Source organism: Pangasianodon hypophthalmus, chromosome 11, assembly GCF_027358585.1.
Source record: "Pangasianodon hypophthalmus isolate fPanHyp1 chromosome 11, fPanHyp1.pri, whole genome shotgun sequence".
Taxonomy (NCBI): domain Eukaryota; kingdom Metazoa; phylum Chordata; class Actinopteri; order Siluriformes; family Pangasiidae; genus Pangasianodon; species Pangasianodon hypophthalmus.
In genome coordinates, this window is record NC_069720.1 from 12,439,438 (window position 1) to 12,467,382 (window position 27,945).

Consider the following 27,945-nt stretch of genomic DNA (forward strand, 5'->3'; position numbering starts at 1 on the left):
TGCAAAATGTTCTGTGTTTTTCCAAAGTCTGGGAACAACTCCGTAGATTTGACTTCCATTTCACACATGATAGAAGATGGCACGGTGGATGTGAACAGTTCCGCCTCCATGAGTGATACTGTTTCTGTTTGAGTTTTGTGGGTTTTTTTTTTTTTGCACACATGAATATTGCCACACACTGAGGCTCCATTCACACCTGGTGATCTGATATTATGTGGAAAGTACAGGTGTGAACAAGGTGCGATGTGTCTCAGAGAAGTGTAGTGATCTGATCACGCAAACCACCTTCGGGTCTGGGACGCATATGACCACGTAGCATTCGCAGAGTGAATGCAAAAGCATCTATATGCGTCCCGGACAGCGATCAACTGCGTCATTGCCATTGAACTGTTTGAAACAGATCCTACAGGTACATGAGACAGGATTCACAGGACATTTCTGCCTGAAGAAAAATGCAGCAGAAGACTGACATAAAAAATGTGCATGGCACCCTTCCTCCAGCGGAAACAATGTACGAAATGAAAGTGGTTACTAGAAACATATTCAAAATGAAAACTTAAATGTAAATGGCTATGTGTTTCAGCTGTCCACTTGTGATCGGATCAGTCGAGACGGATGATAATACCAGGTGAACAGGGCCTCAGTGTGAATGTTTCGGTGGATGTTGTCTTTCTGCTCTTCGTCTTCCGTTTCCTGTAGTATGCGTAATTTAATTGTATTCTCTGTAACATCCTCTTTCCTTCAGCAGCTTAGTGGCTGATAAACTGTCATCTCGTCATGGTGGAGAATTTGAGTCGTGTGCCATGTGTTCACAATCCAGCATTAGATGGTGATTTAAAGGTGGGGAAGGACAGCTGCACCATCAGCTGCTCATATCTTCACTTCCGTTCTCTTCTCCAATTCCATTCCAGTCTTCCAAACCATGTCTCATATCAACCTTTACCATTCACTTCACCTATTTTCCCTCTAGGGTTGGACATAGGACAATATAATATAAATAGTGTCATAAATCATGTCATTATATACATTTCTGAGATCACAGTATCTAAAAAAAAAAAAGAAGAAGAAAAGGAAATGATATAAAAATTACAAACTCTGATTGGAAGCAGTTGGTTGATGTTACAATTTTGTACTAAATCCTAAAAAAATGTAAAACATCAGCAGTTTGTATTGATTTTCCCTCCTTTTCTGTAATTTTATTTTTGTAGGAATTAAAAAAAGTATTTAACACAATTTTCCACAGGTTTTTATTATTATTATTATTAGTGTTAATCCAACACTACTGTTTTGCTGGCAGGTTGTATATCATGATACACAGCGTATCATAGTATTGTGATGTATTTTTGATGTGTTGCCAATCCCCATTTCACACTAACAAAATGGGAATAAGCCATGATAAATCCTTATATTCTGAACCATGACTCAATACAATCAATACAAGTGAATCTAGTTCCGGTCATCGTCTTGGCTCTTCTCCACTAAAACCATCGCAGCATGGTTGCATCAGGGAGCCAGCAACACTCTTTCAAGAAGCAGCCCACATTTCCTGCTGTCTAAAAGCTAACCATTACATCATCAACTGTGGGTGTTTAACTAACATAGAGGGCTGTGCAAATTTTATTTCTGGCTCTGAGAACCATTTCAACATCTAATGTCAAATTCTTCAAAACACAAAACCATCAGTGACAGCAATTAAAAAGCAAAGATACGAAGTTTCACTAGCATCACACCAATAAAATTGTCATTTTCGATAAAATAATATTCAGCTTATTTTAATGGTGGCTATGTCAATAACCTTAGCTGCTTGGTTTGCCATGGCAACAAAATGATTCCTCCTCCTCCAAGCCTCTGACAACACCACTTCCTGGTTTCACACCAGCAACATTTAAGTCCTGGGAATGGACTAAGGGACGCATAAATAAGTTTTTAAACTCTCTTATATTAATTAAATGGTGCAAATTCTGACAGGTGATGAGGCAAGAGATTTGTAATATCATATCTGATGCAAACAACATAATAAAGTTAATTCTGATGTTTCATAAAGAGGAGGCTCCTGTTAAATATACTACCCTTCTTTGGTAACTAGCACTAAATTGGCAGTGGCTAATAGTGCTAGGGTTTGTAATTGATTCAGAATGTTGACTTGTTCACCTCAGCTTTTTTCCCCCAGCATGGGCCTGTGGGGGAAAAAAAAAAAAGTTGGAGCATAGTTCCCAAGACTGCCATAGCTTGTGAAACTGCTGCAGAAACTTGAGAAACACTCGAGTCATTGCAAGTTCATTCTCGCAAGGCTACTTGCCATGTACATTCAAGCCAAGGACACAAGTCCATTTTTTGCTCTTGGTCTTGAATTTGGTGGTCAAGAAATGGTTCTTCTGGGTGGAAACAGAAAATCGCTCCAGATTGAGCTTTCAGAGTGAAAAACAAGGGCGGAGTTGTCATCGTGACAACACAAGCAACCCAGGTTTCTTATATGAATACATTTAAACACACACAAAAAAAAAAAAAAAAAAAAAAAAAAAAAACAAACAAAAAAAAAACCACCACTCAGGGCTGATATTTTTTTAATTTCTGTAAGATGCTGCATACAGAAATTAATAAGAAAGTGTGCATGTAAACTTTTCTAGTGTCTACATCTTAACTAAAACACACAAGCCCCTACCGCCTGGTGGTTTTCCCCCTAAAGGCCTGGTGGTTTCGGTAAAACCCCGAGCATATACACACTCAGGTTACTACTGTGCTGTTTAAATGCATCTGCATTGACAAGCGCAGGAGAACAAGAGAGTTTAAATCACTTTCTATTGATCATTACTATTAAAAAAAAAATTTTGTAAGTGTTAAATCTAACACATCTGCCTATTTAATCCTTTTCTGTTAAAATTTCAGCTTTTTTTCTCTCATGTCATTTTTGACCACTTTAGGGCAAATGTTTTTCAGTGGCATCCCTAAAAAAAACAAACTAGCTAACTTATATTAATCACATACTTGTGATAATGTTAGCTAAATCAAACATAGATCGATAGATTTTATTTCACATTAATGTGAAACTCAAAACATTCTCCATTTACTGCAACAGAAAGAAAGGACGCTGTGTGAATGCATCATCCAAGTGAGAAAATCGAGTCGGGACAGGACGAGAGCATTGGGCAAAACGTTACTAATGTAAAATGAAGGGAAGTGGCGGGGCTTCCAGGGTGTCAGATAATAATATTGGAGCATTCAAAACACATACACATCTATCACCTTTTCCAGATTCATATGACATTTCGCTCATAAGGGGGGAAAAGATGACTCTTAGTGACTCTTAATAATGCTTGTTTGGCGTATTTTTAAGTGATAACTTGTAGCAGCAGACTCCTACATGGAAATAAAAGGTTCTCAGGTCACATGGTTTAGCTTGTACCTTTGAGCTCCTCAGAGAAGAAAGCGGAGTGTCTGGAGACGAAGAGTTTGAGCTGCTCATCCAAATTACAGGAGGACAGGTCAATGTCCCAGGAGCGAATACCTGCATAAAGAACAGAGAAACGAGAGAGACAGAGACAGGTCTGTTAGAGCGCATTAAGCATGCTCAGAGTTCAGAGTTCACTTTCCCACAGACACAGCAGCCTTCACATGCAGAAAGACCAAATATAGAGCCGGGCGTGTCCCAAACAGAGCAAAAGAACGGCTGCTACAGACTTCATGTGCCTTATATTAAGGATGAAGATTTGGCCACGAGGTACTGGAGTACAAATCTTCCCAGCTACTAATAGGTAATTTTATTTTCACCAGATCTGCAGTGTTTCTGTGAAGAAATTCCTAAAATACCTCCTGTGTTTATTTTTATTTTTTTTTTTTGGACAAACTCAAGGGTGGGATGATTATTTCAGTCCTGTCCAAACAGCCATCTCTAATTTTCAGTAAATTTTTGGCTCTTGCGTTGGCAGAGAGAAGTCTACCGGCACTGTGTTTGCTCATCTTTACGTGCACATCCAGAGGCTTATTTTCTGAAACAGTAATTACAAAATGATGGATGATTTGGAAAAGCTTCTCAAATATTTAGTAGCTATGGGATGAATCATCAGTGTTTTATTCCTTATTTAATACACCCAACACTTAGCTATTGGATATACTACGGTTATTTATGGAACATGAATATTTTTGTCAGGGGATCAGTGCGTCTCCTATAACACAGGATTCAATAGAAGAACCGAGAGAAAATGCAAGAAGCAGAGAAAATAAATGAAATCTAACACATTGATGAATGTATTGCTATTATGAAAAAATAATCCACCAATATTAAAAATCTTGCAGCTCTCATGGTTGTTTTTTTTTTCCCTCTCAGAAGAGTAAAAGGTACAATTTGCTCATCTTTCAGCTGGGTAAAAATAGCTCCGGGACACTGTGGACTCGTGTTTTGGATGTTTCTATATCCTGCTAGACCATGGCCTTTGGCTCTCAGCATGCGATAATGAAATGTAATTGTCAATGTGACCTCAGAGTGCAGAGTAATTACAATGGAAGCGTAGCGGGTGGAGCACACGGCCGTATCACCGAGTTTTTATCGTCCACAGTAAACATTTCTCCTCTCAATAAAACAGGAGCTGTATAAATGAGTTAACCAGGGGACTCAAAGCACAAAGACTGCCATTATAACCACCGCTCCGCTCTTAAACCGCTTTGTGTATGACTGGGAAACTGTTCACTGTGGGGGAAAAGGACTAATATTTAATTTCAAACATTTATGTTTAAATAAGTGGACCTCAGAAAAACAAATCAAACACATGTGACTGTGGTACTAAAGCACAGCAAAGCTAAATGAGCCAAAAATATCCTCAAAGAAACCATAATATGAACAGGCAATGCATTCTGCTTTCACCATATATGATCTGTAAGAATCTCAGTGTATGATTCACTTATCAATCCGAACACATTCAAGAAACTAGAGGAAAATTAAACAGAAGGTTTTCAGTTAATAGTTACGATAGAAATGATATCATGATAAGTTCACATGAACAAACTGAATAAAGAAAAACTCAATGACACAAATATAAATGACTTAAAACTGAAAAGAAAAAAAATCAAATAATTCTAATAAATACCAATATTTATTAGTATTTATTAGACTAAAAAGAAATTTAATAAAAAGAAAAAAAAAATGTAATATTTAGAAAAAGAGATTACAATTCCAGTGATATCTCAGAAAGAATTTATCATATCGATATTAAATTGTGATATTGACCAGCCCTAGTTTGTCTGAACCCAATACAGAATCCTGGGAGTTGAAGGGGTTAAAAGTTTATGATATTTTTCAAAGATACAAAAACTTGTATAAATTTTGATTACAAAAATGTGTTATTTTATTACGGAACAATCATTTATCACACCAATCTAGATGCGCATGTGTTAGATAGGTAGATAAGGAATAAAACATAAGAAAAATAAGAAAAATCAATGTCATTGTGGTATGATGATGCAAAGTTACTATTACCACTCCAAAGCTGATTCCTTTCCTATAATGGCACTTTCTGAAGTGTTTTATTCCTCTAACACCACAGCAGTTTCCCACTGATTACAATTTTATATTTATTAAACAACACCATATCATACTTTTTATCCATTTATTGTTACAAACAACATTGAGTTGAACACTTGTGTTACAGCAGCTATGAACACAACAGACAAAAACCCAGCTTGTCATGTTAATGAGAAACCACAAAGCATAAACTCCTCATATCTCTGACTGTTACAAAGCACAGACACTGGAGACTCCTTCCATAAACGTTACATGAACATCTCCTTACAGAAAACTTCACCATATCAAGGATTATACATGTTTTAAAACATGTGTATGCGAAGCGTTTGCCGTACACTTCCCTGTAAATGAGATGTTACTACAGAAACGCTAACATATTAGAACAAGCACATTACCAGCTGCATTAATGTCAGAGCTGCCATTATAGAAAATTAACAACAGCAACGTCCAGAAAGCAATAGCGATGTGCTATAAAAGTTTACTGTACTGAGTTAGTGGAAGGCAATGTGAGTTAAACCCCCAGATATAGGAAGCACACACGCTCTAGCCCACATTTAAATCCAGTTTCAATACCGTTTGCGGAAAATCTTTGGAAAACACTTCCCTAATGTGTGAATGTGGAGCCTTCAGTTTACATGGGACAAACACAGACATGACCTCAGTTTTCTTTTTTTTTTTAATCTGTCAGCTTTGCCAGGATCGTGAAAAAAGGACAGGGCAGATGATGTAAAAGTCACCCGAGGTCGAATGAAAGTATTCAGCAAGGACATGTCTGGCAAACACACTGTCACAAATCTGTGACAGATTTTTCTATTTATTCACTTCCTGATGAGGTCACTCGCTGGCTCAGAAGTGATAGGTAACAACCCGAGGTCTTCTGTTGATTTTCCACCACAGCAATGCATAGAAGTAAAGTTAGCGTTAAAAAAAAATTCAAATCGACTCTGGAGAAAACAAACAAAACATTTCCCCAAAAGACAAAAATTACTTGTTTCGTTCCAAAGCTAAACGAAAGCAAACCTGCAGAATACATTTCAGTGCCATCTTTCTGGATTAATGCAAATAATCAGGTGCACATTCAAAACAGGTTCACCACAGAAAAGTTCAGAAAAGCTGAACTTTTATGAAATTTTACTGTACTGTAAAACAAATGTGTCGCAATATCGGAAAATATCACATCATGAAGCAGAACTGAAGAACACCACAAGACTTTACTATGGTTACTTTATTTACACCACATCTACAAACCAGCATTTTTTTCTAAAATGTGTAAATAGTAACCACAACAAAAACTGAATAAAACTTGACCGTTCAACGTGAGAGACGTCATAACACATCATATACCATGTGTATATACATATTATATTATATTATATAGAAATAAACCTACCAGCTAATCTGAAAGATGTATGTATGATGGCATTGGTCATGATGATGATGTAGGATATTGTATTAAGTATTACACAAACATGAACTTTACACATGATTAATTAATCAGATTTTTAGTTTTTTTTTGTTTTGTTTTGTTTTTTTTTAACAATTTAGAGCTTTTTCATCGAGGTGATTATTCTTGACTGTTTAATTTCAATATTGTGTCAGTTAAGACCACACCTCTTTTATTAGGATTGGCAGGCACAGAGACCACATCTCCTCTTCTGGGAATGATTGGCACAGAGACCACACCTCCTTCATTAGGACTGATAGGCACATAAGCCATGTCTCCTTCACTCTGACTGGCACTCAACATGCCGCCTTTATTACGACTGACAGGCACAGAGGCCATGCCGCCTTTATTATGACTGACAGGCACAGAGGCCATGCCGCCTTTATTACGAATGACAGGCACAAAGAACACACTTCCTTCACTGTAACTGACAGCTCCACACCTCTATTCCCTAATTCTGACAGGCAGAAAGGCCATGAATTCTTCTCTGGGACTGAAGTATACACACCACTCCTCCTTTATTGGGAATGAAAGACAAACCACCCCTCTTTCAGCTAGAGGACAGCTAGATCTCCTTTATTAGGATTGACAGGCACAGAAGTTACACCTCTGTCACTCTGACTGACAAGCACAGATGGCATACCTCCTATCATTACGATTGACAGGTAGAGACCACGCCTCCTTTACTAGGCATGAAAGACAGAGGACATGCCTCCATCATTAGGAAGCACAGCTACAGAGGACACGCCTCCTCAACTAGAATTGACCAGCACAGACACCGCACCTACTTCACTAGGAATGACACAGTGGCCACGCCTCCATCACTAAGAATGACAGATACAGAGGCCACACCCCCTTCATTGGAACTGAAGCACTGAAGCCACACCCACTTCACTGGGACTGAAGTACAGAAGCCATGTCTTGTTCACTGGAACGGAAGCACAGAGGCCACGCCTCCTTTACGAGGACAGTTTTGCTCAAAGACACATAAAAGAAAAAGAAATATTTTTACCATAATTATATGAACAGAACAGGCTGACACTCAGACCACTGATGCTGTAAGAGAACCTCGATCATTCCAAAAACCACAGCAGAACCCAAACAGGAAACAAGCAAAAAGTAGACAAATAAACAGAATCAGTAAGAAGGGGAAAAAAAAGAACATTCCATGGAGGATGAAGGCAGAGAAGCGAAAGGATTAAATTAAACACCAACAGCAACTGCTGCTGAAACCAGAGAAAGAATTTTAACCTGGGTGCAGACATTCATGCACAAATGAGACGCCACTGCGCATTAGCATCCGTTTTCACAATGCAAACACACAGCTGAGCGAACCGAGCTAGCAGCCCAGCCAGTTCACTTTCATCCTTTTTCTCATGCATGCTGCTGAAAACCTCAGATGGCTTTTAAAGAGCCAGCCATGCTGAAATGGAGGCTTCCTATAATTTTCTTTCAGGAAAGGATTTTTTTTTTTTTTTTTAAAACTTGAAGTCCTGCTGTGCACTTGCCATCACGTGCAAGCGGCCGATTTCTGTTTGTGATCTGTGCAACAAAGTCATCTGACCAGGAAAAGGAGGAAATGGTGGTCAGTGGGTTAAAAAAATCAAATAAAGAGGATGTGTGTCTTTACTGTCAGTCACAGAAGTCTTGAGAGATAAAGACTAAGAATCAGAGGATGGAGGAAGGAATGGGAATGAGAGAGATGACGTAAAGCAATCTGAGGACATGACTGGGCTGTCATACACACTTATGCTAACACGCACTTGCCGCTTCCTCTTTACATGCTGCTGGACGTTGAGCTGATAAAAGAAGCACAATGAGGAAGCCGAATCGCCTGCACACTGCACTCTTAACGCCTCCGCACGCTTCATACGGAGATGAAGTTTGCCTGGCTTCCACCAACAATATGACGTAATTGCGGAAAAAATGTGATGTAACTGTGTAAATAAAATGATACTGTGTAAGCAATATGCCATAACTGGTAAACGATATGCTGAAATTGCACAAACTAAAGTAAAATGTGACAACTCCAAAAACAATGTGATGCTACTGTGTAAACAATATGATGTAACTGCATAAATAATGCGAAGTGACGATGTAAACAATATGAGGTAATTCCATTAAAAACATGAAGTTACTGCATAAACATTGGCATAACTGCATAAAAAATTTGATGTAACTGCGTAAACAATATGACGTAACTGCATAAAAAATTTGATGTAACTGCGTAAACAATATGACATAACTGCGTAAACAATCTGATGTAACTGCGTAAACAATATGACATAACTGCGTAAACAATTTGAGGTTACTGTGCAAACAATATGACGTAACCGTGCAAACAATTTGATGTTACTGTGCAAACAATATGACGTAACTGTGTAAACAATTTGATGTTACTGTGCAAACAATATGACGTAACTGCGTAAACAATTTGATGTTACTGTGCAAACAATATGACGTAACTGCCTAAAAAATTTTATGTAACTGCGTAAACAATTTGATGTTACTGTGCAAACAATATGACGTAACTGCGTAAACAATATGACGTAACTGCGTAAACAATATGACGTAACTGCGTAAACAATATGACGTAACTGCGTAAACAATTTGATGTTACTGTGCAAACAATATGACGTAACTGCGTAAACAATTTAATGTTACTGTGCAAACAATATGACATAACTGCGTAAACAATTTGATGTTACTGTGCAAACGATATGACGTAACTGTGTAAACAATATGACGTAACTGCGTAAACAATTTTACGAAAAAACAAAACGATATGACGTAACTGCATAAACAATTTGATGTTACTGTGCAAACAATATTACGTAATTGTGTAAAAAAAAAACGTAATGTAATTGTGACATCATGTGAAGACTCTGGCCCCATGTAATAAACATGGCAGCTGGGTGAAGTCTGTGGATGAACACAATACACACCCAAGTCTGTGATTGGAAGTTACAAAAGAGGCACGGCCAAGCAATTCTCACAATATTTCAATAGCGCCCCCTGCAGTATTGGAGCAATCGTACACACTGAGCTTGTAAGGCAGGGGTGTCCAATCTTATCCGGAAAGGGCCGGTGTGGGTGCAGGTTTTCATTCCAACCAAGCAGAAGCCACACCTGATAGTCTATTGAAAGCCAAGATCAACTGATTAAACAGGTGGAATCAGGTGTGGCTGCTGCTTGATTGGAATGAAAACCTGCACCCACACTGGCCCTTTGTGGATAAGATTGGACACCCCTGTTGTAAGGTCACAAAGGTGGTGTTGTCTTTGTAGAGCCCTCACAGATGTCAAGTCCTCATTAACGTGTCCTGAAAACAAAATCAGTAGCAAACTCACTCCTCATCACCAGCTGATGGAATAGTCTCATTTTATAATATAACATGCCTGAATGTGTACTCGCCTCTGGAGCAGGGTGTACTGTAGGAGGCAGAGCTTCACTAAAGATGGAGGACAAAGTCGTGCTCTCTTGCTCAGATCAGCCAGAATGACGTAAAACCAGCTGCAGTATTTATAGCAACAGCTTTAATCTCACATCTCTCTCCTCCAAATATTTCTCCCCCTCTCCTTACCTGTCTCTTCTTCTCTCCCATCTCTCTTCCCTTTGCTTCTCTTACTCTCCATCTTTTCCTCTGTCCCTTTCCATCCCTCTCTCTCGCTTTCCTCCCATCTTTCTCCTCCACTTCTCTCTTTTTTCCTTTCTTTGTTGACTGTCTCCCTACCTGTCTTTTCTTCTTCGCTCCCATCCCTCTCTCTCCATAGCTTTCTAACTATCTCTCATCCTCTCCAATCTCCTCCTCCACCTTCTTTCACTCTTCCTCTTCTTCTCTTTCCCCATCTATCTTTACATCTCACACTCTTCGCTCTCTTTCTCTCCTCTTCTGTCCCTCTCTCCCACACATTTCACATCTCTCTTCTTAATAATTTTTTCCTGTACCTCTCTCTGCCTCCTTCTCTTCCTCCATCCCTCTCTCTCTTTATTAATTTAACACAAGAGTAGAATAATCACTCCAGCTCATGTGCTGATAATCTTATTTTTAAACCACAGTAAATGACATTATTGCGTGAGTGTTCGCTAGCTTCTCAGGTTAGGTAAAAGAAATTCAGAGCATCTTTAAACTTCACAAATTTCACAGTCGTGTGACGCACATCGATAAACTTTGATGCAAAATACTCTCCTGTTTATAATACACAGTCTACTCATGGATAAACATGGTTAAAAATAAATATACTAGCCAGATTCGAATGACGTTTTTTTGTGATAGGAGGACAGAACACTACATCTCACAGCTGAAACGGTCGCCAATAAATTTCTGACTTTTTGTCGAGGTCATAAACTTTGTTAGAAAAAGGATAACAATCATGAACTCATTCGTTTCCCTAAGTCTGTATTAATGCAGTTAACTTGCTTATAGCTGTGGTTTCAGGTAATCCTGTCATAAAACCTCGAGTTAAATGTATATAGAGACTTTACAAAAAAAAGTTTGGGGAGGAAGTAACAGAGATCGTCGGTGCTTCTGGTACGTAGCTAGTACAGATCTGTACGTAGCTAGTACAGTTAGCTTGCTTTGCTAAACTAATCAGAGAATGAAGCAAGTGCGAATTCGAGCATAACGTAAATCGAGCAACTGATTAGTGTGTTATTTAATTCGTGTTTAACTATTTAGCTTTAGAAGACATATATACAGCTACTACTGTTTTTCATCTGAGCCAAAAAAAGAAACTGGACAGGCCACGCCCAAGAACAAGGGTTTGTGTGGTTTAAATTATTTATTTCCAACCATTTTCATTAGATAGTAACAAAAACAGCAGAAATTATATGAATGCATCTCAGAATTGTTCTGTATGAAGGCTGTGTTCTGCCACATGGTTATAATTATTTTCAAGTGGCCCAGCTTCAGCATTTCTGCTGTTCATTATAAGAACCAGGCAGTCATGGAGAAGACACGTCGACTCAGCAGTTTCCTATCAGGACTGTGTAAATTGATGCACTGCATTTATAGCCTCTGTTTGCAGATGTACTCTGTGTGCCATTAGGCCTACATATATTTCCCTGCATCCTTAAAGGGTCTATAAAATGGAAAATTAGCCCCAGTGTTTGAAGACAAGTGCTCATTCATGAGGTTAACACCTTGTGATATGTGATAGAACAAGATAAGAGTCCTGGATCTTCAGCATAATAATAATAATTATAATAATAATAATAATAATAATAAATTATTATTATTATTATTATTATTATTATTATTATTATTATTATTATGCTGAAGTTTCAAAAATAATCATTTTTTACACCAGAAGTGTGTAACTCTTTAAAGTGGTTTGAGAGCAATGACTTGACACATTTCCTGTTGCAAGAGGAAGCCAGAGTGATGGGGTGTTGAAGTGTTTGTCACAACAGCCAATAGCGTTCGAGATCCTCATCACTCCCACTGAATTTAAGCAAACCTGATAGTAGCTTAGTGAACTAGCTAAATATGGAGAACAGTGACAAGATTAACAAGTCTTTTTTCAGCTGTGGAGGATTTCTCACCACCGCCTTCACCCACACTTTAACCAGGACGATTTCCTAGATGATGAGATGTGGTTTTGGAGATATGCTGTATGTGTTTCAGATGAGGTCAAGCGCCAGCAGTGTCGATGGTGACAATGAGCCACAGGGTCGTCACCAAAAGACACGTGACGTGTCTGAGTGGCAGATAAAAAGATATTACTGACTCTTACTGATGGAGAAGCCTCGACAGTGTATAACGACAGAATTCTCCATCAGTCTCCATCAGGTAGCACCATTCCAGCATTGAACAGCCCCACGTTGGTAAACCACGCCTCGGAAGAAAAGTCGCATAAATTCCACCCTCTTCTAAAAGAATATACTCCAACTGTTTATTCTCCACCAAGAATAGTGTGTAGAAAGAGCCAAACACACACCGAGAAACCATGTTTACTGCTACCAAGCACCTACTGTAGAGCATGACACAGCCCAGGGGGTGGGACAGACGTGTTTCAGAGAGCATTTCATTTGTTGAACACAAGACTAGTACAGGATGATTGATCAAAATTTTTTTAATTGCTTCCCCGATTAAACAAGAGCCAAAAATTTGAGAATATTCACAACTTTTTTTTTCCTTCTTTTCCTTCTAAATGCAGTACCATGTTGGTGTCCATAACATGGAGGGACAGGCACAAAAAGCTCTGAAACAATAAGTTTGATTTCAGGGAGAGCTTAAAACATCCTAAAACAGCCTATCCTAAAATCAAATCAATTTTCCACTGACAAATATCACTTTATTCGCTTGAAGTCACTTCATTTCATTCATTCTGTTCTGAAATAGAGAAGTCCAGTCACTGCATTTTATTTCTTATCATGGGCTGAATCCCAAATCTCAAATTCCAAGTACACTTCATAGGGTAAAAGCAGTGTTTTCTATAGTCTGTGAAAACGAATGCATTATGTCTACAGCTTCCCACTTACTAGGGCCTAGAGTATATACAGTATGTGCACTACATAGTGTGCCATAAAAGAGTGCTACTTCTTTAGTGCCCTAGACTGAAAGAAACAGGCATTTAGGATTCAGCCAGTAATCTCAGAACTCTTGTTATTGTTAAGGGATGTTTGTGTGCAGCTGAAAAGCTGTAACAGCCTCTTATAAGTGGAAAAGGGAGCCGATTTTGTTTTAAAGTGAGCTTAAACATTACTCATCACCTGTAAATCGGATCAGACCCCAAAGACGAAGGAAGCCCTGCTGCCTCCTGATTCACTGCAACGATTTATCAGGAAAAAAAACACCAACTTTACCTCGTTCAATCTCCGAAACTAGGTACTCCACAGAGCCGGCAGCGGTGTGTTCCCCGACCACGACCAGTAAAGAATATTTATCGCTGCTAAAACCGGGATGGGATGAAGCTGCGCTCGCGTTTTCCATCATTTTCACTCCGTCGATGCGCTGCGACGCCATGTTGCGAAGTTTTAGTCGAATGAGGCGCAGGAGCCACGCCCCTTATTTAAATTAGGGGCGTGTGACAAATGATGGACAGGCCAGGTGAGCCAATCGAATCTCACAGAAGTGACGCCCGGATTCTACAGGGAAGTTAGCATTAATGTAGACTTTTACACGATCAAATGTGGTATTAGTGAAGAAAGAAGTAGGGATGTTTTTTTCAGTAAACATTATCATTATCTTATACATAAATTTAAAACTTAAAACCCTATCTACTGTTTCTAATGACTTTTTATGATGTTAATGAAAAGCAAAAATAGTTTAAGCATCTTTCAATATCATTATCTTGGCAAAAACATTTTATACTTTTTTTTTTAATCCACTGTATATTTTTTCTTTAAAGGAAATTGGGCTTTACGTTCAACTTTTAATTTTAATAAAAAGTAAAAATAACTTTTAAAAAATAATAATAGGTTTTTATACATATATAAACATAAATACATAAATAAAATAATAATAATAAAACCTTATTCACTGTTCTTGTATATTTTTGAGAAACCTTTTAAAAACAATCTTTAATGTTAATGAAAAATAAAACGAATTAAATATTTAAACCCAACCCACTGTTTTTTTTAAAGGACTTTAATGAAATCTTGAATATTAATGGATAGTAAAAAGAGCTATAAACTTCTTTCACCAATTAGAAAATACAACTTACTATGAAGCAGGCATCACCATCACACCTACGTTTCTCCTTTTTTATATAATTTAATTATGTATCTATTTAATTTTAATTCATTTTGACCCCCCTTTTCTTGTGGAATTAGTATGCTTAGTTTTTATTTTTTCTACCTGTAATTATAGTCATTCCTGATTGTAGGCCCAAATTTCTTACTACATAAAAAAGTACACAATGTCTAGCAAGCAGTTCTTTTAACACACACACACACACACACACACACACACACTTTTATTGTGACTTTTTATTTATCATTAAATTTTTAATATTATAATTGTTATTCCGAATAACAATACATTTATTAAGGAATAACAACATTAAAGCCTATTACAGTTTATTCTTTATATATATTATATATTTACTCTTTAGCTTTATTTTTTATCTATATTTTTCCTTTAATATGTATTGTATGGAAGGCAGAGCTGATAAAATGGTCCATCAGTTGTTCGAATGCTTGATTACTTATTTATTATACTACAGCACTATTGATTTGCGGATTCTGATTGGTCAGAAGAATAACTGTTTATAGCTGCCATAACATAAGCGAGTACAGGTACTCATTTGTCTCACAGAGCATTAAACCTAACTAGAAATGTATAAAAATATGATGTGCCATTCTTTATTTAATTGAAAATTGTAATTAATAGCAAATTGCTGTGGAATAAAATACTCTGGGACATGCAGTCTCATAGAAAAGTAGTCAAACCACTGGGGTGGTAACAGTAACACTGCTTCATCACACCACCTTGTCGTCGATTATTTTCCTATAACAGCATGAAATGGAGTGTTTTATTCTTTGCAAAATTAGAGGTAGTTTATCTACTGGGGTAGTGTTACACCAGTCAGTGGACATCTGTTCCTCTTTTCTGACACAACGTTTGCTCTTTCAGCACTGCATCATCATGGTCACGTTATATTATGAGAAACTGTGGTTTTTACTCCTATGTAATGCACTACACATCTGGTAAGGAGTCATTTGTTATTCAGCTATGTATTTTCTAAATAATTTTAAAAACTGGAGTCATTTGGCACTTAGTGTAATAGTGTAGTACATAGGGCTTAAAATAATGATTTCTATAGTCTACATAGTGCACTATAAGTCTAGTAAGAAGTAATTTGGAATTCAGCTCCACTCTCTATTACCTAAACGAGAGTACTACACAGGCTTTGTAATAATGGTAGCTATACTACAATCAGTGCACTATTGTATATGTTCCATAAGTAGCAATATGGTACTCAGCTTCATGAGTAGATATCTACACCTATACAGTGTGACAAATTTAAGAGAAAAACAACATAAAGTGTGTTAGTAAGGTGTTGGGCCACCACAAGCCACCATGATAGCCTCAGTGTAATTTGGCATCAATTCTACAAGTCTCTAAAACTGTAGTGGAGTGATGAACATCGATCTTTCAAAAGATATTCCCTCATCTGGTGTTTTGATGAAGGTGATTGATAGCACTGTTCAGTTGGGATGAGATCTTTGAGGCGAGTGAAGGCCATAGCATCATTGATCATGATTTACATCATTTAACCCTCATCAGACCATTCTGTGAACCCTCATGCCCTGTGGATGGGGGGAGAGTCATCTCAGAAGAGACCACACCCATCGGGATAAAAATGTTTGTAACAAAGATACATAGATAGATATATAGATATAGATACACTATATGGCCAAATGTAAAGTATGTGGACGCCTGACCATCATACTCATGCATGGGTCTTCCCCAAACTGTTGCCGCAAAGATGGATCCACACAATTGTACGGAATGACTTTGTATGCTGTAGCATTAAGATTTCTCTGCATTGGAACTAAGAGGCCCGAACCTGTTTCATCATGACAGTGCCCCTGTCCACAAAGCGAGATCCGTAAAGACGCGGTTTGCTAATGTCAGAGTGGAAGAACTTGAGTGTCCTGCACAGAGCTCAGACCTCAACCCCACTGGACACCTTTGGGATGAACTAGAACACCGACCGTGCCCCAGGCCTCCTCACCTGACATCAGTGCTCGACCCCACTAATGCTCTTGTGACTGAATGGGCAAATCTCCAAAGCCACGCTCAAAAAGATAGTGGAAATCTAGTGGATCCTAGAAGAGTGGAGGTTATTATAACAGCAAAGGGGGACTAAATCTATTCAACAAGCACATGGCTGTAACTGTCAGGTGTCCATAAACCTTTGGCCATATAGTGCAGATAGATAGATAGATAGATAGATAGATAGATAGATAGATAGATAGAGGGTTGCATAAGTATTCACCACCTTGAATCCTGGTCCACAGAGTCTCTAAGGCAACAAGTGGATCTAAAACCCAAAATCTAAACACAATCTAAAAGCTGTTTTGAGTTCATAAAAACACAATATTGATATTTCATTATTAGTTGTTACTTATCTGCAGCTTTCTGGTACATGGAGCTTCAAAAACTATTCACTTTGCACCATCTAGTGGTGTCTGAGTACAGAAGCTGCTCGAACGCTTTTCAAAGTCTTAGTTATTTCCAGCCTTGACTATTTAAACTCTCATCTCACTTGTCTCCATTATGTGATTTCTCCTCTACAGATCATTCAGAACTCTACATGACATCTCAGGTCTTCTACTTCAGTGCTATTGGCATATCCTTCTTTGAGGTCTAAACACACTCATAGTGCGACATCTTCAGTTCAGTGTTTCTTAGCAGCTTCAACCTAATGCAAAGGAAAGTGATTAAAGTGTATTATTCCTTCTATACCACAGCAATTTGCCAAAGAAAACAATACATTATTAATTAGAAAAAGACATGTCACTTTTTGCCCATTTAGTTACGTTTCATTTTGTGAAATGTCCATGAAACAAGTTAGCTCCAGTTCTCAGCTATAAACAGTAGTTCCCTCACCAGCCTCTCTTTTTTCTCTTTTGAATTTAATAAGACAAAAAATACAGCTTGTCATGTTACAGCAGAACTGAAACACACAATGTCCTCCACCGTTAGACTTCACAATGGCAGAAAACTTACTGACTCTTCCAAAGCACTGACACTGGAGACTCCTTTCAAGAATGCAAAATAACTCCTTACACAGAAGCTTCACCGTATCATTATGATTATAAGTTTGTCTTCATTAAATAACAGCACATTGTTAATCCATTTATTAATTAGGCTTAGATTATGTGGAGTGTATGTCATATACATTTTATAAATAACAATTTTATTTCAAAAAATGATTCATTTCATATACCACCATTTGTCCCTTGTCTTTCAGGTTATGATTACTTTTAGATGCACAATTGTAAATTGTAATTATTGGCAAATTGCTGTGGAATAAAACATTTTGGGAGATGCTTTTATAAGAAAATAATCAAACCTTTTTGGTGATAACAGTAGCACTGCTTCATCACACCATCTTGTCATTTATTATTTTACTATAAAAGCCTCTCTTTTTTTCCACAAGATGCTCTCGACTGTTTGTAGGTTTCGTAAGTCGCTGTGGTCACTAGCACAGAAGTGACCAGAGTGACTGGAGGTCAGTTTAAGGTGGTCAGTTTAAATCCCAGGACTAGCAGAGAGCCACTGTTAGATCCTAAAATGAGACCCTTTACTGTCAGATGTATGTGATTCGAGTTCTGCTTCACAAATAAAAAATTGTCTGCCAAATGAATAAATCCTATAAAACAGGTTGACCCCATTGGCCAGATCTCTTGACACTCCATAAGAACACCATTAAAAAAGGTGATATTTATAAAATGCATTTATTTTATTTATGGATGCCACTATTTACAGTTGGGAGGTATAGTGAAGGAGAAAAGCCACATCGTCTCACAAACACTTCAGGATGGAGAAGCTGCATGTGGTTCCATCAGGACAGGTACACACCTTCCCAAAACGAGCGCCTTTACGAATGGCACACTGTTCACCTGCATCACACTGAAACATTAATCACACTGAGGGTTAAACAGTTAGTCTTCATAAATCACACGTGTAATAAGATGTTCAGTGTGTGTGTGGGTGTGTATGTGTCAGTCCTATGAAGGAAGCATAGCCTCTGTATGTGTATCTGTGTGTGTATCAGTCCTAGTGATAGAGGTGTGGCTTGTGTGTGTAGTGAATAAAACATGTCATATCATATAGAAACAGCTCTAAATCATATTGTATTATATTGATTAGTTGGCTGCTTGAACTGTTTAATGCATCTTAGAGCACTTATTAAGACTCACATTGTTTCGTCTCAGGAGCGATGCACACCACTAATACTGAACAAGTACTGACCAGTATTATCCATTATACAGATTTTACCTCTCATACACATAAAAAATAAACATACACATAAAAATAAACCTAACTGTGTGAGTGTGTATGAGTATGTACAGAGGTATATAGGAGGATAAATCTAGTGTATGCAAGAACATGTCGTGTTAAAGCAGGAGGTAAAGCTGTGCAGGCAAAAACATTATGTGTGTATGTCAGGAGTGGAATATACATGAGTAGTTATTGAAACTGAATACTTGTACTCTTACTTAATTACATATCCAAGCAAACCATTTTTAAATTTAGCCTAGATCTTCAAAGTACTCATTACACATCTCAAAGGTCTCTTCTTCTCTCGTCCAGGCAATGACTGTACACTATACATCAGTAGAACAGGCTCAGTATAGCATCCTATCATTTCAATGTCCATTCATTTCAGTTTTTATCTGGTTATTCGGTGTAGAAAAAAATCAGGAATCATGCCAATGCGCCAAATTCGGCCTTCTCATGCTACACAATGTAATTAGTGCTACAGCTATCTGTGTGCGTTTGAACATGGATAATTAACTGGCCTGCAGTGGGATGAGCGCTCCTGGTCCTACCTCAGTAAAATATTTGAATATGTTTGTATAAAATAAGGTGTTTCCTTTGCCTCCTTAGATGGCATGAACTCCATCTAATCTGAAAAAGGTGAGGAAAATGTTGAGGTAAATTTGCTAGCATAACGAATTTAGCCTGTTTGCTTTGCTCATGCCTGGTTAGACTAGCATTGGTTCCAGTAGCTAACAGGCAGCAAGTTGATTTCTAGTTATTGGTAAATATTGTATATTTCCATGATATGTTCCTCATGATTAATTTAATAGCAAACAACATTGCATCAGTCATGCATGTGAGAAGCCAACTTAGAGAGATTGAATGATGTTTTTCAGGCCAAGCGGTGTAGTTGCTTTAAAAGGAAAATCATCTAACAATTTTAGTTTTAGCAAGTTATTGACTTGAACTTGAGTACATTTTTGACTGGATACTCCACTTTAAAATGAGTAAGATTTTGATCTCACACAAACACACACACACACACACACAAATATATACTTTATCTAAATTTCTGAGGTTAAACTTAAAGAAATCAGTTCACTCACCGAAGGAACCCAGCCTAACCTCTTCTCAGTGGATGGACTTTGTTTATTCCTCAGTTTTTCAAGGACCTCCTGAAGAGCTTCGATCTATAAGAACACAGGATTAAGATTTCTTTTTAATCTAATCCATCTCTATAAAGCCTGCACTTTCAGATACACCTCAGCTTTGTTTGAAAGGGATTAGATGTAACTGTAGTCTCTTATTAAACCTTAAAAAAACCCTCACCAGCTCTTTTTCCTCCTGCGCCTTGATGTCATCTTCAACTGAACGGATCTCAACTAAATCTTCGCAGTTTCCGATCCAGACAAAGACATAGCAGGTGAGTGTGAGAATCAGGAGACGCTCGTTGATCATGATGCTGATGATCACCGTGCCTGGATTTAGTCTGATAATACTGAAGCTGTAGGAGAAGCTCCAAGCTCATTTCTTACTTTTATACCCCCTCAATCACATCAGTTCAATAAAACATTAATGATAGGGAACAGAAAGGGGTCAGAGGCAAAATGGTGAGGTCATGAACTTATCTATACACCCCTGACACATCCTAATTGAGCAAACACCAAACCGGGGCTATTTTAAGTCCTTCATGTAATTTAGTTTAGGATATGAGGACCACTGTGGACGTCACACACTCCTCTCTGACCTGTGAGTGTCAAATACCACCATTCAATTACAAAATCCACTTCTGCACATGTCTGCTCCATGACCCTGTCAATTTATTTCAGGTACTGTAACTGATATGAAGCATGGATATGACAGACTAATGCTGAACTTCAGATTTTAAAACCACAGAATTCATGCAACAACTAAGGATTTCAAATAGTAACAGCACCTATTGTGGTGTTTTAATAATTATTAATTAATAATTATTAATTAGTTAATTTTAATGCTTATAGTTAATGTGCTAAGTTATTACAAATCTGGTTTGTATCATTTCACATCATTGATGTAATTGTGAACTTAGCAAATTTATTAAAAAGAAAAAACTGAAATATCACATTGATTTAAGTATTCAGACCCTTTGCTATGACACTTTGACAGTTTAGCTCAGGTGCATCCCATTTCTCTTGATCATCTTTGAGATGTTTCTACACTTTGATTGAAGTCCACGGAGCACAGAACTGGGGAAGGCTACAAAAAAAAAAACTTCTGCTGCACTGAAGGTTCCCAAGAGCACAGTGGCATCCATTATTCTTAAATGGAAGACGTTTGGAACAACCAGGAAACTGAGTAATCAGGGAAGAAGGGCCTTGGTAAGAAAAATGACCAAGAACCCGATGGTCAATCTTGTGAGCTCAAGAGATCATATGTGGAGATGAAAGAAACGTGCAGAAGGTCAACCATCACTGCAACACTCCACCGATCTGGGCTTTATGGCTGAGTGGCCAAACAGAAGCCTCTCCTCAGTGCAAGACATATAAAAGTATGAAAACATGAAATTAAAAAAAAAAAATGTTTTTTTTTTTTTTTTTTTGCAAATTCCAAGCGGGCTTTCATGTGTCTTGAGGGACTTCTGTCTTGCCACTTGCCATAAAGCCCAGACTGGTCTACACTGATTCATCGCCACTTTGAGAGATCTCCCAATCATCAAGTAGAAAATTCATGCATCCAGGCGGGACAAGTGAAGAGCGTATTATCTAATAAACGTTATTTCATGCAAAGCACACCCGCCCACACTCCCAGCGTCGCATGGCTTCCAGGCAGAGCTCAAAATGACGTAATAAACGTCTGTTGTGCAATTATGCTTTAATTTTTGCTCCCATAAAAACACAGTGTACTTGAATCTGCCATAGAAGCCCGTAGAAGCACAGCGCACTTGTGTTTCTATCAGTGCTGTGTCGGGGGCTTCAGAGGAGATTTTCACACAGGCTGCGCTGTCCACCCAGAACAGACTGCATTTAATCAATGAACAGTGTGATACTGCAGTGAGATTTCTGATAATTTAATCAGCTAAAATATTGAATTTCAACAAAGAGTGATGAATAATAGACACTTTTGTAAACATTTTATTGCAGCAATTTAATGAAATTTTAGGGGCAGCAGTTGCCTGTGGAGCTCACATACATTCCCATGCACATCTCTGTGGTGATATAGAGTTTGAGGAAATGAGCCAGAATTCACACTCCATGCTGACACTGGTGGGTTTTTCCAGTGTTTCAAGTGAAAAAGTGGTATCAATTCCAATACAGATACAGATACAGATAGTGTAATTGTGTTACACCCCTGACCTGTGTGGAGATTTGCATGTTCTAAATGTGGGTTTCTTCTAGTTTCTCCTGTTTCTCTGCTTTCCTCCCACCTGCCAAAAACATGCGTTAACATGCATAAGTGGATTGGTGACTCTAATCTGCCACTAGTTGGGAATGACAGTGTGTGTTTGATGGCATGAGATGGACTGGCGTCCCGTTAAGTGTGTATCTCACACCCAGTGTTCCCAGGATAGACTCCAAATCCACTGCCATCCTGATGAGGATGTTTCCTGTGATTCCTGAGGATGAATGAATGAAGTTTTATCAGATGATGGCTGTGTTTTAATTGTTTTCCACTGCTGTGACCTTAATGACAGAAATCTGCTTGGGTCTGCTTAGGGTTTTATTCAGCAGGCCAGTAAATCCAGCTATACAACCTTGTGGTGTACACAAAACAATGCCAAATAATAATGTACATAATTCTGGAATAACTAGAAAATAAACAGCAGTAAGTTATATTAAACTTAAAACTGTCTGTGTGGTAAAATGAAATGCATTAAGCACTTCTAATGATCCATCACATCCTCACCAACCTTAAACCAACTGAGATAAACAGAATCTTCTTATGGTGGAGTAATATTTCACATTATTAGGTTTTCATGAATAGGATTAACTCTCTCTCTCTCACACACACACACGCACGCACGCACCATAATGAGTCACTACACATCACTACATGAGATGATAAAAACAGTTATTGTCTCATCGTTATTGAGAACAAAAAATAAAGTCCAAGCTGAAGAAGCGTGTGTAAAGCTGCATATCTGCATTAAATATTATTTTAAAATATCCAGTACATTAGTGAAAAAGTAAAGCATAAAAAGAGCTCTGAAATAAATAATACAAAGTTTAGTACATTTAGTACAATTAAAAATTAGTAGTGTTCTTGTGTTCTAATTGTTTAGAAAAGGGGATGATTGTCATACAAATGCATTTCTTCTTCATATTTTACAAATGCCACCACTGAGAATCCAATCACACAAAATAAATCTTTGAATTATTATTACTTGTTTTCTTATTACGGCAGCTTGAGTAACCCATCACATGATTGACTTTACATTACTGAATCAAATTACTCCACCCTTATAATTTATGTGCATGAACAATTAAGTAAGAACATTTTCTTCTTAAAAAAATAAATAAATAATGTAAAGATACGATAAACCTGTTCCATCTCAGAAACAAGTTTATCATACAAATATCCCATGTGGCCCAATTAGCTTGAAGATATCGTAGACTGTCTCAGTAAATATCAGGCACTTGGGAGTAATCTCGGTCCCAGTAGGCGGTGGAGAAGAGCCAGTCTGGAGAGTTGGTATGAGGGTTTGAACCCTGATGAAACCACCTGCTCGAAAAAAACGAGAGAGAACAGACACGAGTCACAATTTACACACACGCCATGCCTCATTTATAAATCTTATAATAAAGTAAATGGGGTGCAAATGGTTTCATCAAACCAAACTAAAAGTTCCCACTAGATTTACAAGATTTACAAAAATTTTACTAATTTTCCTTTCACTCATGTGCGTATGTTGATAAATGTTAATCACCCATAAAGTGCAAAGCATGTTCATGGTACAGAAGATTTACATTTAGCCATGCCCACAAATCTCCGTAAAAGGCAAAGCTCACAAAAAGCTGAAAACAACAAAATGACGACTAAATGGCGAAAAAGCACCTTCTAAGCATGCCATGTGCTAAATCTGCATTACTGATATCAGAATAGAGAGAAAAAAGAGAAGCTGGTGAGGAAATGACGTATATAACGTTATAAGTTATAACGTAAATAAGAATAAGAATTATTTAGTTTTGTGGAACAGTTTGAAAGCGTGATGTGTCATTGATTAATAAATAAAAATTGTAATTGTTGGCAAATCATTGTGATATAAGCAGAAAAACACACTTTGCCATGGATTATTTTTATATAACAGTATGGCATGAAGTGTGTTATTCCTTACTTCTTACTTCCATGTCCTGATTCACATTCTTGTAATCAGAAATGAGAACCATCAACTAGAAAAACTGAAAAAAATAAAAATAAAAATCTGCATACAGCATGCTGGGCAAACCTGGGGCCAGAGGCAGAGCCTCTAATCACCACAGCCGAGCCACGGACAGATGGAGGCAGGTACAAAAAACAGACAAGGGTTGTAGTGTTAGTGCAGTTAGTGCGGAAATAAAGAAGCACCTAGTTACTGAACAGAAGCTGCATAATATACAGAGGACTCAAATTCTTTACTCAAATAAAAGTGCAATTACTCTTCTATATAATAAATACTCTGGTAAGTCAAACTACAGCTTCAGACTTTTCACTCGATAAAATAGTTAAAATAGAAAAGTATAAACTCTTAAATTTGCTTTCAACACAGTGTTGGATTCTGGATTCTGATTGGTCAAAAAGTGTTCATTATTCTTCTATAACAGCAGCTCTGACAGTAGTGCAGCTGCAAATCACAGGTTTATGTTAATATACACATTCTAATACGTTATCATTTCTATAGTAACAGCTCATTCATACACTGCACGTAATCTAAGGCTACTAATAAACAGATGTCTATAAAAAGACATTATTTCTAAAAAATCTATATCAGGTGAGAGTTTTATCTCAGGAGACGTTTAACATTTAATTAACATTTATTTATTAGTTTGATACAGCATTACAGAGAAATTTTGCTATAAAAAAACAGATAAACATCACATTCTGAGTTTTCTCATTTCAGTTACTGGTTTAAGCACACACTGTAGTGTCTAACGTGTGTGATACTGCAGTGTCTAACGTGTGTGACATTGCACTAATGTGTGATACTGCATTTTTAGTGCACAGTTATCAGTGTGACAGCGTGATAAAACTGCCAGCTTTCTCTGAAGTGTGTATTCACAAGCTTTAAGCCATGAGCTTTACTACATCACAGCTCTACTGAAAGCAAGCAAGCAAAGGAAAATCTCACACACCTTGTCTTCCAGTCCTCGTCTGACTTGGATCGGCTCTTGCGTGCAGCTCTCTGCTTTTCCTCTAGCCTCTTTTTCTCCTCACTTGCCAAGTCTGAGGGCATGAGGCAGAAGGTCAAAGGTCAAAATTAAGCTCTTGAACTAATCTCTAGGATGTATGTTTGGATGAAAAAAATCAGGTGACGTGAACTCCTAATTATAATATATAATAATATAATAATTAATAATAATAATAATATATGAAATAAAATGTACTATAATTATATAATATTATAATAATATAATATTATATATAAAATATATAATAATATACTATAATATTATTATTAAGCATCTAGTTACTGGTGGCAGAGATAAAGACAAAGAAAAGAAAGACAAAGACAAATGTCCACTGTTAATAATGGCATTAAATCCTGAATTTTAAGCATACACACGTGTGCATCCAAACATTACCAATGTCTCCATTTTCCATGGCGCGGATGTCGGGTCTCAGTCTGCAATCGGTTTTGGGAATTACAGCTTCGATGTGTTCATCCAGTTCGTTTAGCTGCATGGCGAACGATGTGAAACTGTACATCTGCAGCAGAAAAGGAGTTAGAAACACAGATCTTTTGGTCAGATAGAGTGAGCCTCCAGACTATAATAACCCGAAGAATGAACAAATGAGTGTGTGTGTGTGTGTATGTGTGTATGGGCTGCTGAGAGACCTGAGCGGAGTTGGCTGGTCGTGGTGTGATTTTCCAAAGTAACTGGCTGCCTGAAATCTCCTCCAGAGAGTCACCGCCTGGTTGTGGGCTTTCCTCAGACTCAGCACTGGACCCCTGAGGAGTGCAGTGAGACAGTGTGACAAATTAATAATACAAATCACAGTCCTTATGTCTTCTGTTCCTGGATATAAACTGCATCAACACCTCTAATCCATTCTGCTCACTCCATTTTTATTCTAAAGGTAGATTTCTGTGGCTTCGGGGGGTGTGGCCTAGCAACGCTTTTGAATGGAGGGAGGAATCTTGGAGAAGGAATGAGTGTGTACCTGTGTGTGATTAACACACACTTTGAGATGTTAAAAACCTGAATACCAGAAAGAGAGCCATGTGCAGAGTCTTAGTCATTTATAATTTTGTTACTTTTATTTTCTGGGTTTGAAAGACTCATGCTGTTACGCATAGTAAGAAAGAAAAAGAGAAAAACATAATAATAAACACAGCAATCTCTCTCTCTCTCTCTCTCTCTCTCTCTCACACAACTGTCTCCATCGTCCACAAGCTCTTAAGTCAGTGTTAAGTGAGGAATAAGTAACGACACTCCAAAGGTGATTATTTTCCTATAAGAGTACCTACTGAAGTGTTTTATTCATCTTATATCACAACAATTTAGCAACAATTACAAGTTTCATTTATTAATGCGCAACACATCATACTTTTTTATCCATTTATAGTTATATTTTACATTGTGGCATGTCTGTGAAACAAGTTAATTCTTGTCTCTCTTACGTTGTAGCAGCTATAAACAGTCATTCACTCAACAGCCTCTCTTTTTTCTCTCTTATCTTACACTCTTTGTAAGCTGTTACTATAGAAACCATAATGTATAGAATATAGCTCAGGCTAAACACTTAGAAATTTGCCTTGAATACTTGAAACACAGCCAAGGAAGAAAAAGAGAAGAAGAACACACCTCTTTACTGCTTTTCTTCCCCTCTGTGACCTTATCGCTCTTCTTGTGAGCCTCGAACGTTGCCGGATCCACTGCGTACATGCACTCCGTCCACTTCCCATACAGAACACTCACTTTCTTTTTGCTGCAAATGAGTGAGATTTAAAAAAAAAAAAAAAAAAAAAGAGGTCCGTAACATGTGGCATGACATGAAGTTAGTAAAGTTTATTAGGGAAATTCAAATGAAACAGCATTTACCTTTTATCAAGAATGTAGCCCTCGACTTTGTGCAGCTCTTTGCCAAAAAGACCACAAGGTTTGAAGCTGAGACAGCACTTCTCTCCAGTTCTGGCAGAAAAACAGAGCAGAGGATTTGGAGCATGCAGTTTACCATTCTGTCAGTATCATTATATGCAGTATCATGTGCGCGACACCAAGTGTATCTTTAACCATTGACATGACATGATAGAGCATGTCTTATATGTTGAGTCATAATTTAGGAACTATTTGGCATAGAGACTAATTTTCAATTTTCAAAAAAAAAAAAAAAAATCACAATAATAATCCCAGTTTGCTGTTATTCTGCCATTAAACCTAAAGTATCAAACTATGCTAAAACAGGTGACTATTTACTAGATAAAGTGACTCCTAAGGGTTAAAGCAGACTTCAAAAGTTGAAGTTTTAGTTGACAACTTATGTCTTTGAATTAAAAAAAAAACTAGTGGGAGGGCTTTTATACTCAACTGTACTGTATGATTTAATTAAAGAAAAAAATTCTTACTACTACAAATAACCTGAAATAAAATGTAAAACCTGATCAAATAATTTAAGCCCTGGCCTCAGCACACGTGTATTATGTGGTGGAGAAAACCCGTTTGGAAAACGGTGTTATGCGCAGCAGTGCTTATTTGTGTTTACAAGGGCCTCTTTTTATAGTCACAACCCAACACTGCTTCACTCTTCCCCCAGTCTGTTTGGAAAGAAAAAATATTCACTTTTTCAAGATGGACTCATTTATTACTGGTGAAGGAGATGAAGCTGGATGTGGAATTAGTGATGTTGCTCCTAGATAAGTATGTAAACACA

At 37.6% G+C, this 27,945-nt stretch overlaps 3 protein-coding genes across 13 annotated transcripts in view; all 3 read right to left on the bottom strand.

Annotated features, from left to right (window-relative positions):
• The window catches only part of map1sa (microtubule-associated protein 1Sa), a 28,434-nt gene extending 14,476 nt beyond the window's left edge, over positions 1–13,958 (bottom strand). The window contains exons 1-2 of the mRNA XM_026930453.3: positions 13,767–13,958; positions 3,404–3,505 (exon numbers count right to left, since the gene is read on the bottom strand). Of these exons, the coding sequence (XP_026786254.3) occupies positions 3,404–3,505; positions 13,767–13,926 (262 nt within the window). The 5' untranslated portion in view covers positions 13,927–13,958. The remainder of the gene's footprint in view (positions 1–3,403; positions 3,506–13,766) is intronic.
• Positions 13,959–18,355: 4,397 nt separating this feature from the next.
• On the bottom strand, positions 18,356–20,825 carry cart1 (cocaine- and amphetamine-regulated transcript 1). The gene is made up of 3 exons (XM_026930796.3): positions 20,230–20,825; positions 20,007–20,090; positions 18,356–18,546 (listed from the first exon to the last, which is right to left on the bottom strand). Exons 1-3 carry the CDS (start codon positions 20,356–20,358, stop codon positions 18,439–18,441), a joined length of 321 nt encoding a protein of 106 aa, XP_026786597.1. The 5' UTR covers positions 20,359–20,825; the 3' UTR covers positions 18,356–18,438.
• Positions 20,826–22,578: 1,753 nt separating this feature from the next.
• osbpl1a (oxysterol binding protein-like 1A) overlaps positions 22,579–27,945 on the bottom strand; it is a 38,385-nt gene continuing 33,018 nt past the window's right edge. For 9 of the 11 annotated variants that reach the window (XM_053237991.1, XM_053237996.1, XM_053237989.1 and 6 more), the window contains 7 exons: positions 27,117–27,206; positions 26,880–27,003; positions 25,910–26,023; positions 25,656–25,779; positions 25,206–25,296; positions 24,323–24,343; positions 22,579–23,598 (listed from right to left, as the gene is read on the bottom strand). In XM_053237991.1, the coding sequence (XP_053093966.1) occupies positions 23,496–23,598; positions 24,323–24,343; positions 25,206–25,296; positions 25,656–25,779; positions 25,910–26,023; positions 26,880–27,003; positions 27,117–27,206 (667 nt within the window). In that variant the 3' untranslated portion in view covers positions 22,579–23,495. Of the gene's footprint in view, positions 23,599–24,211; positions 24,344–25,205; positions 25,297–25,655; positions 25,780–25,909; positions 26,024–26,879; positions 27,004–27,116; positions 27,207–27,945 lie in introns of all 11 variants that reach the window. The other 2 variants (XM_053237990.1, XM_034308404.2) reach the window with 2 other exon arrangements.

Coding starts and splice junctions, on each gene's coding strand:
- cart1 (XM_026930796.3), bottom strand. CDS start 20,358: ATGATCAACGAGCGTCTCCTGATTCTCACACTCACCTGCTATGTCTTT. Junction 20,091..20,229: donor CGCAGGAGGAAAAAGAGCTG/GTGAGGGTTTTT, acceptor GTGTTCTTATAG/ATCGAAGCTCTTCAGGAGGT. Junction 18,547..20,006: donor GGTTAGGCTGGGTTCCTTCG/GTGAGTGAACTG, acceptor TTAATGTTTCAG/TGTGATGCAGGTGAACAGTG.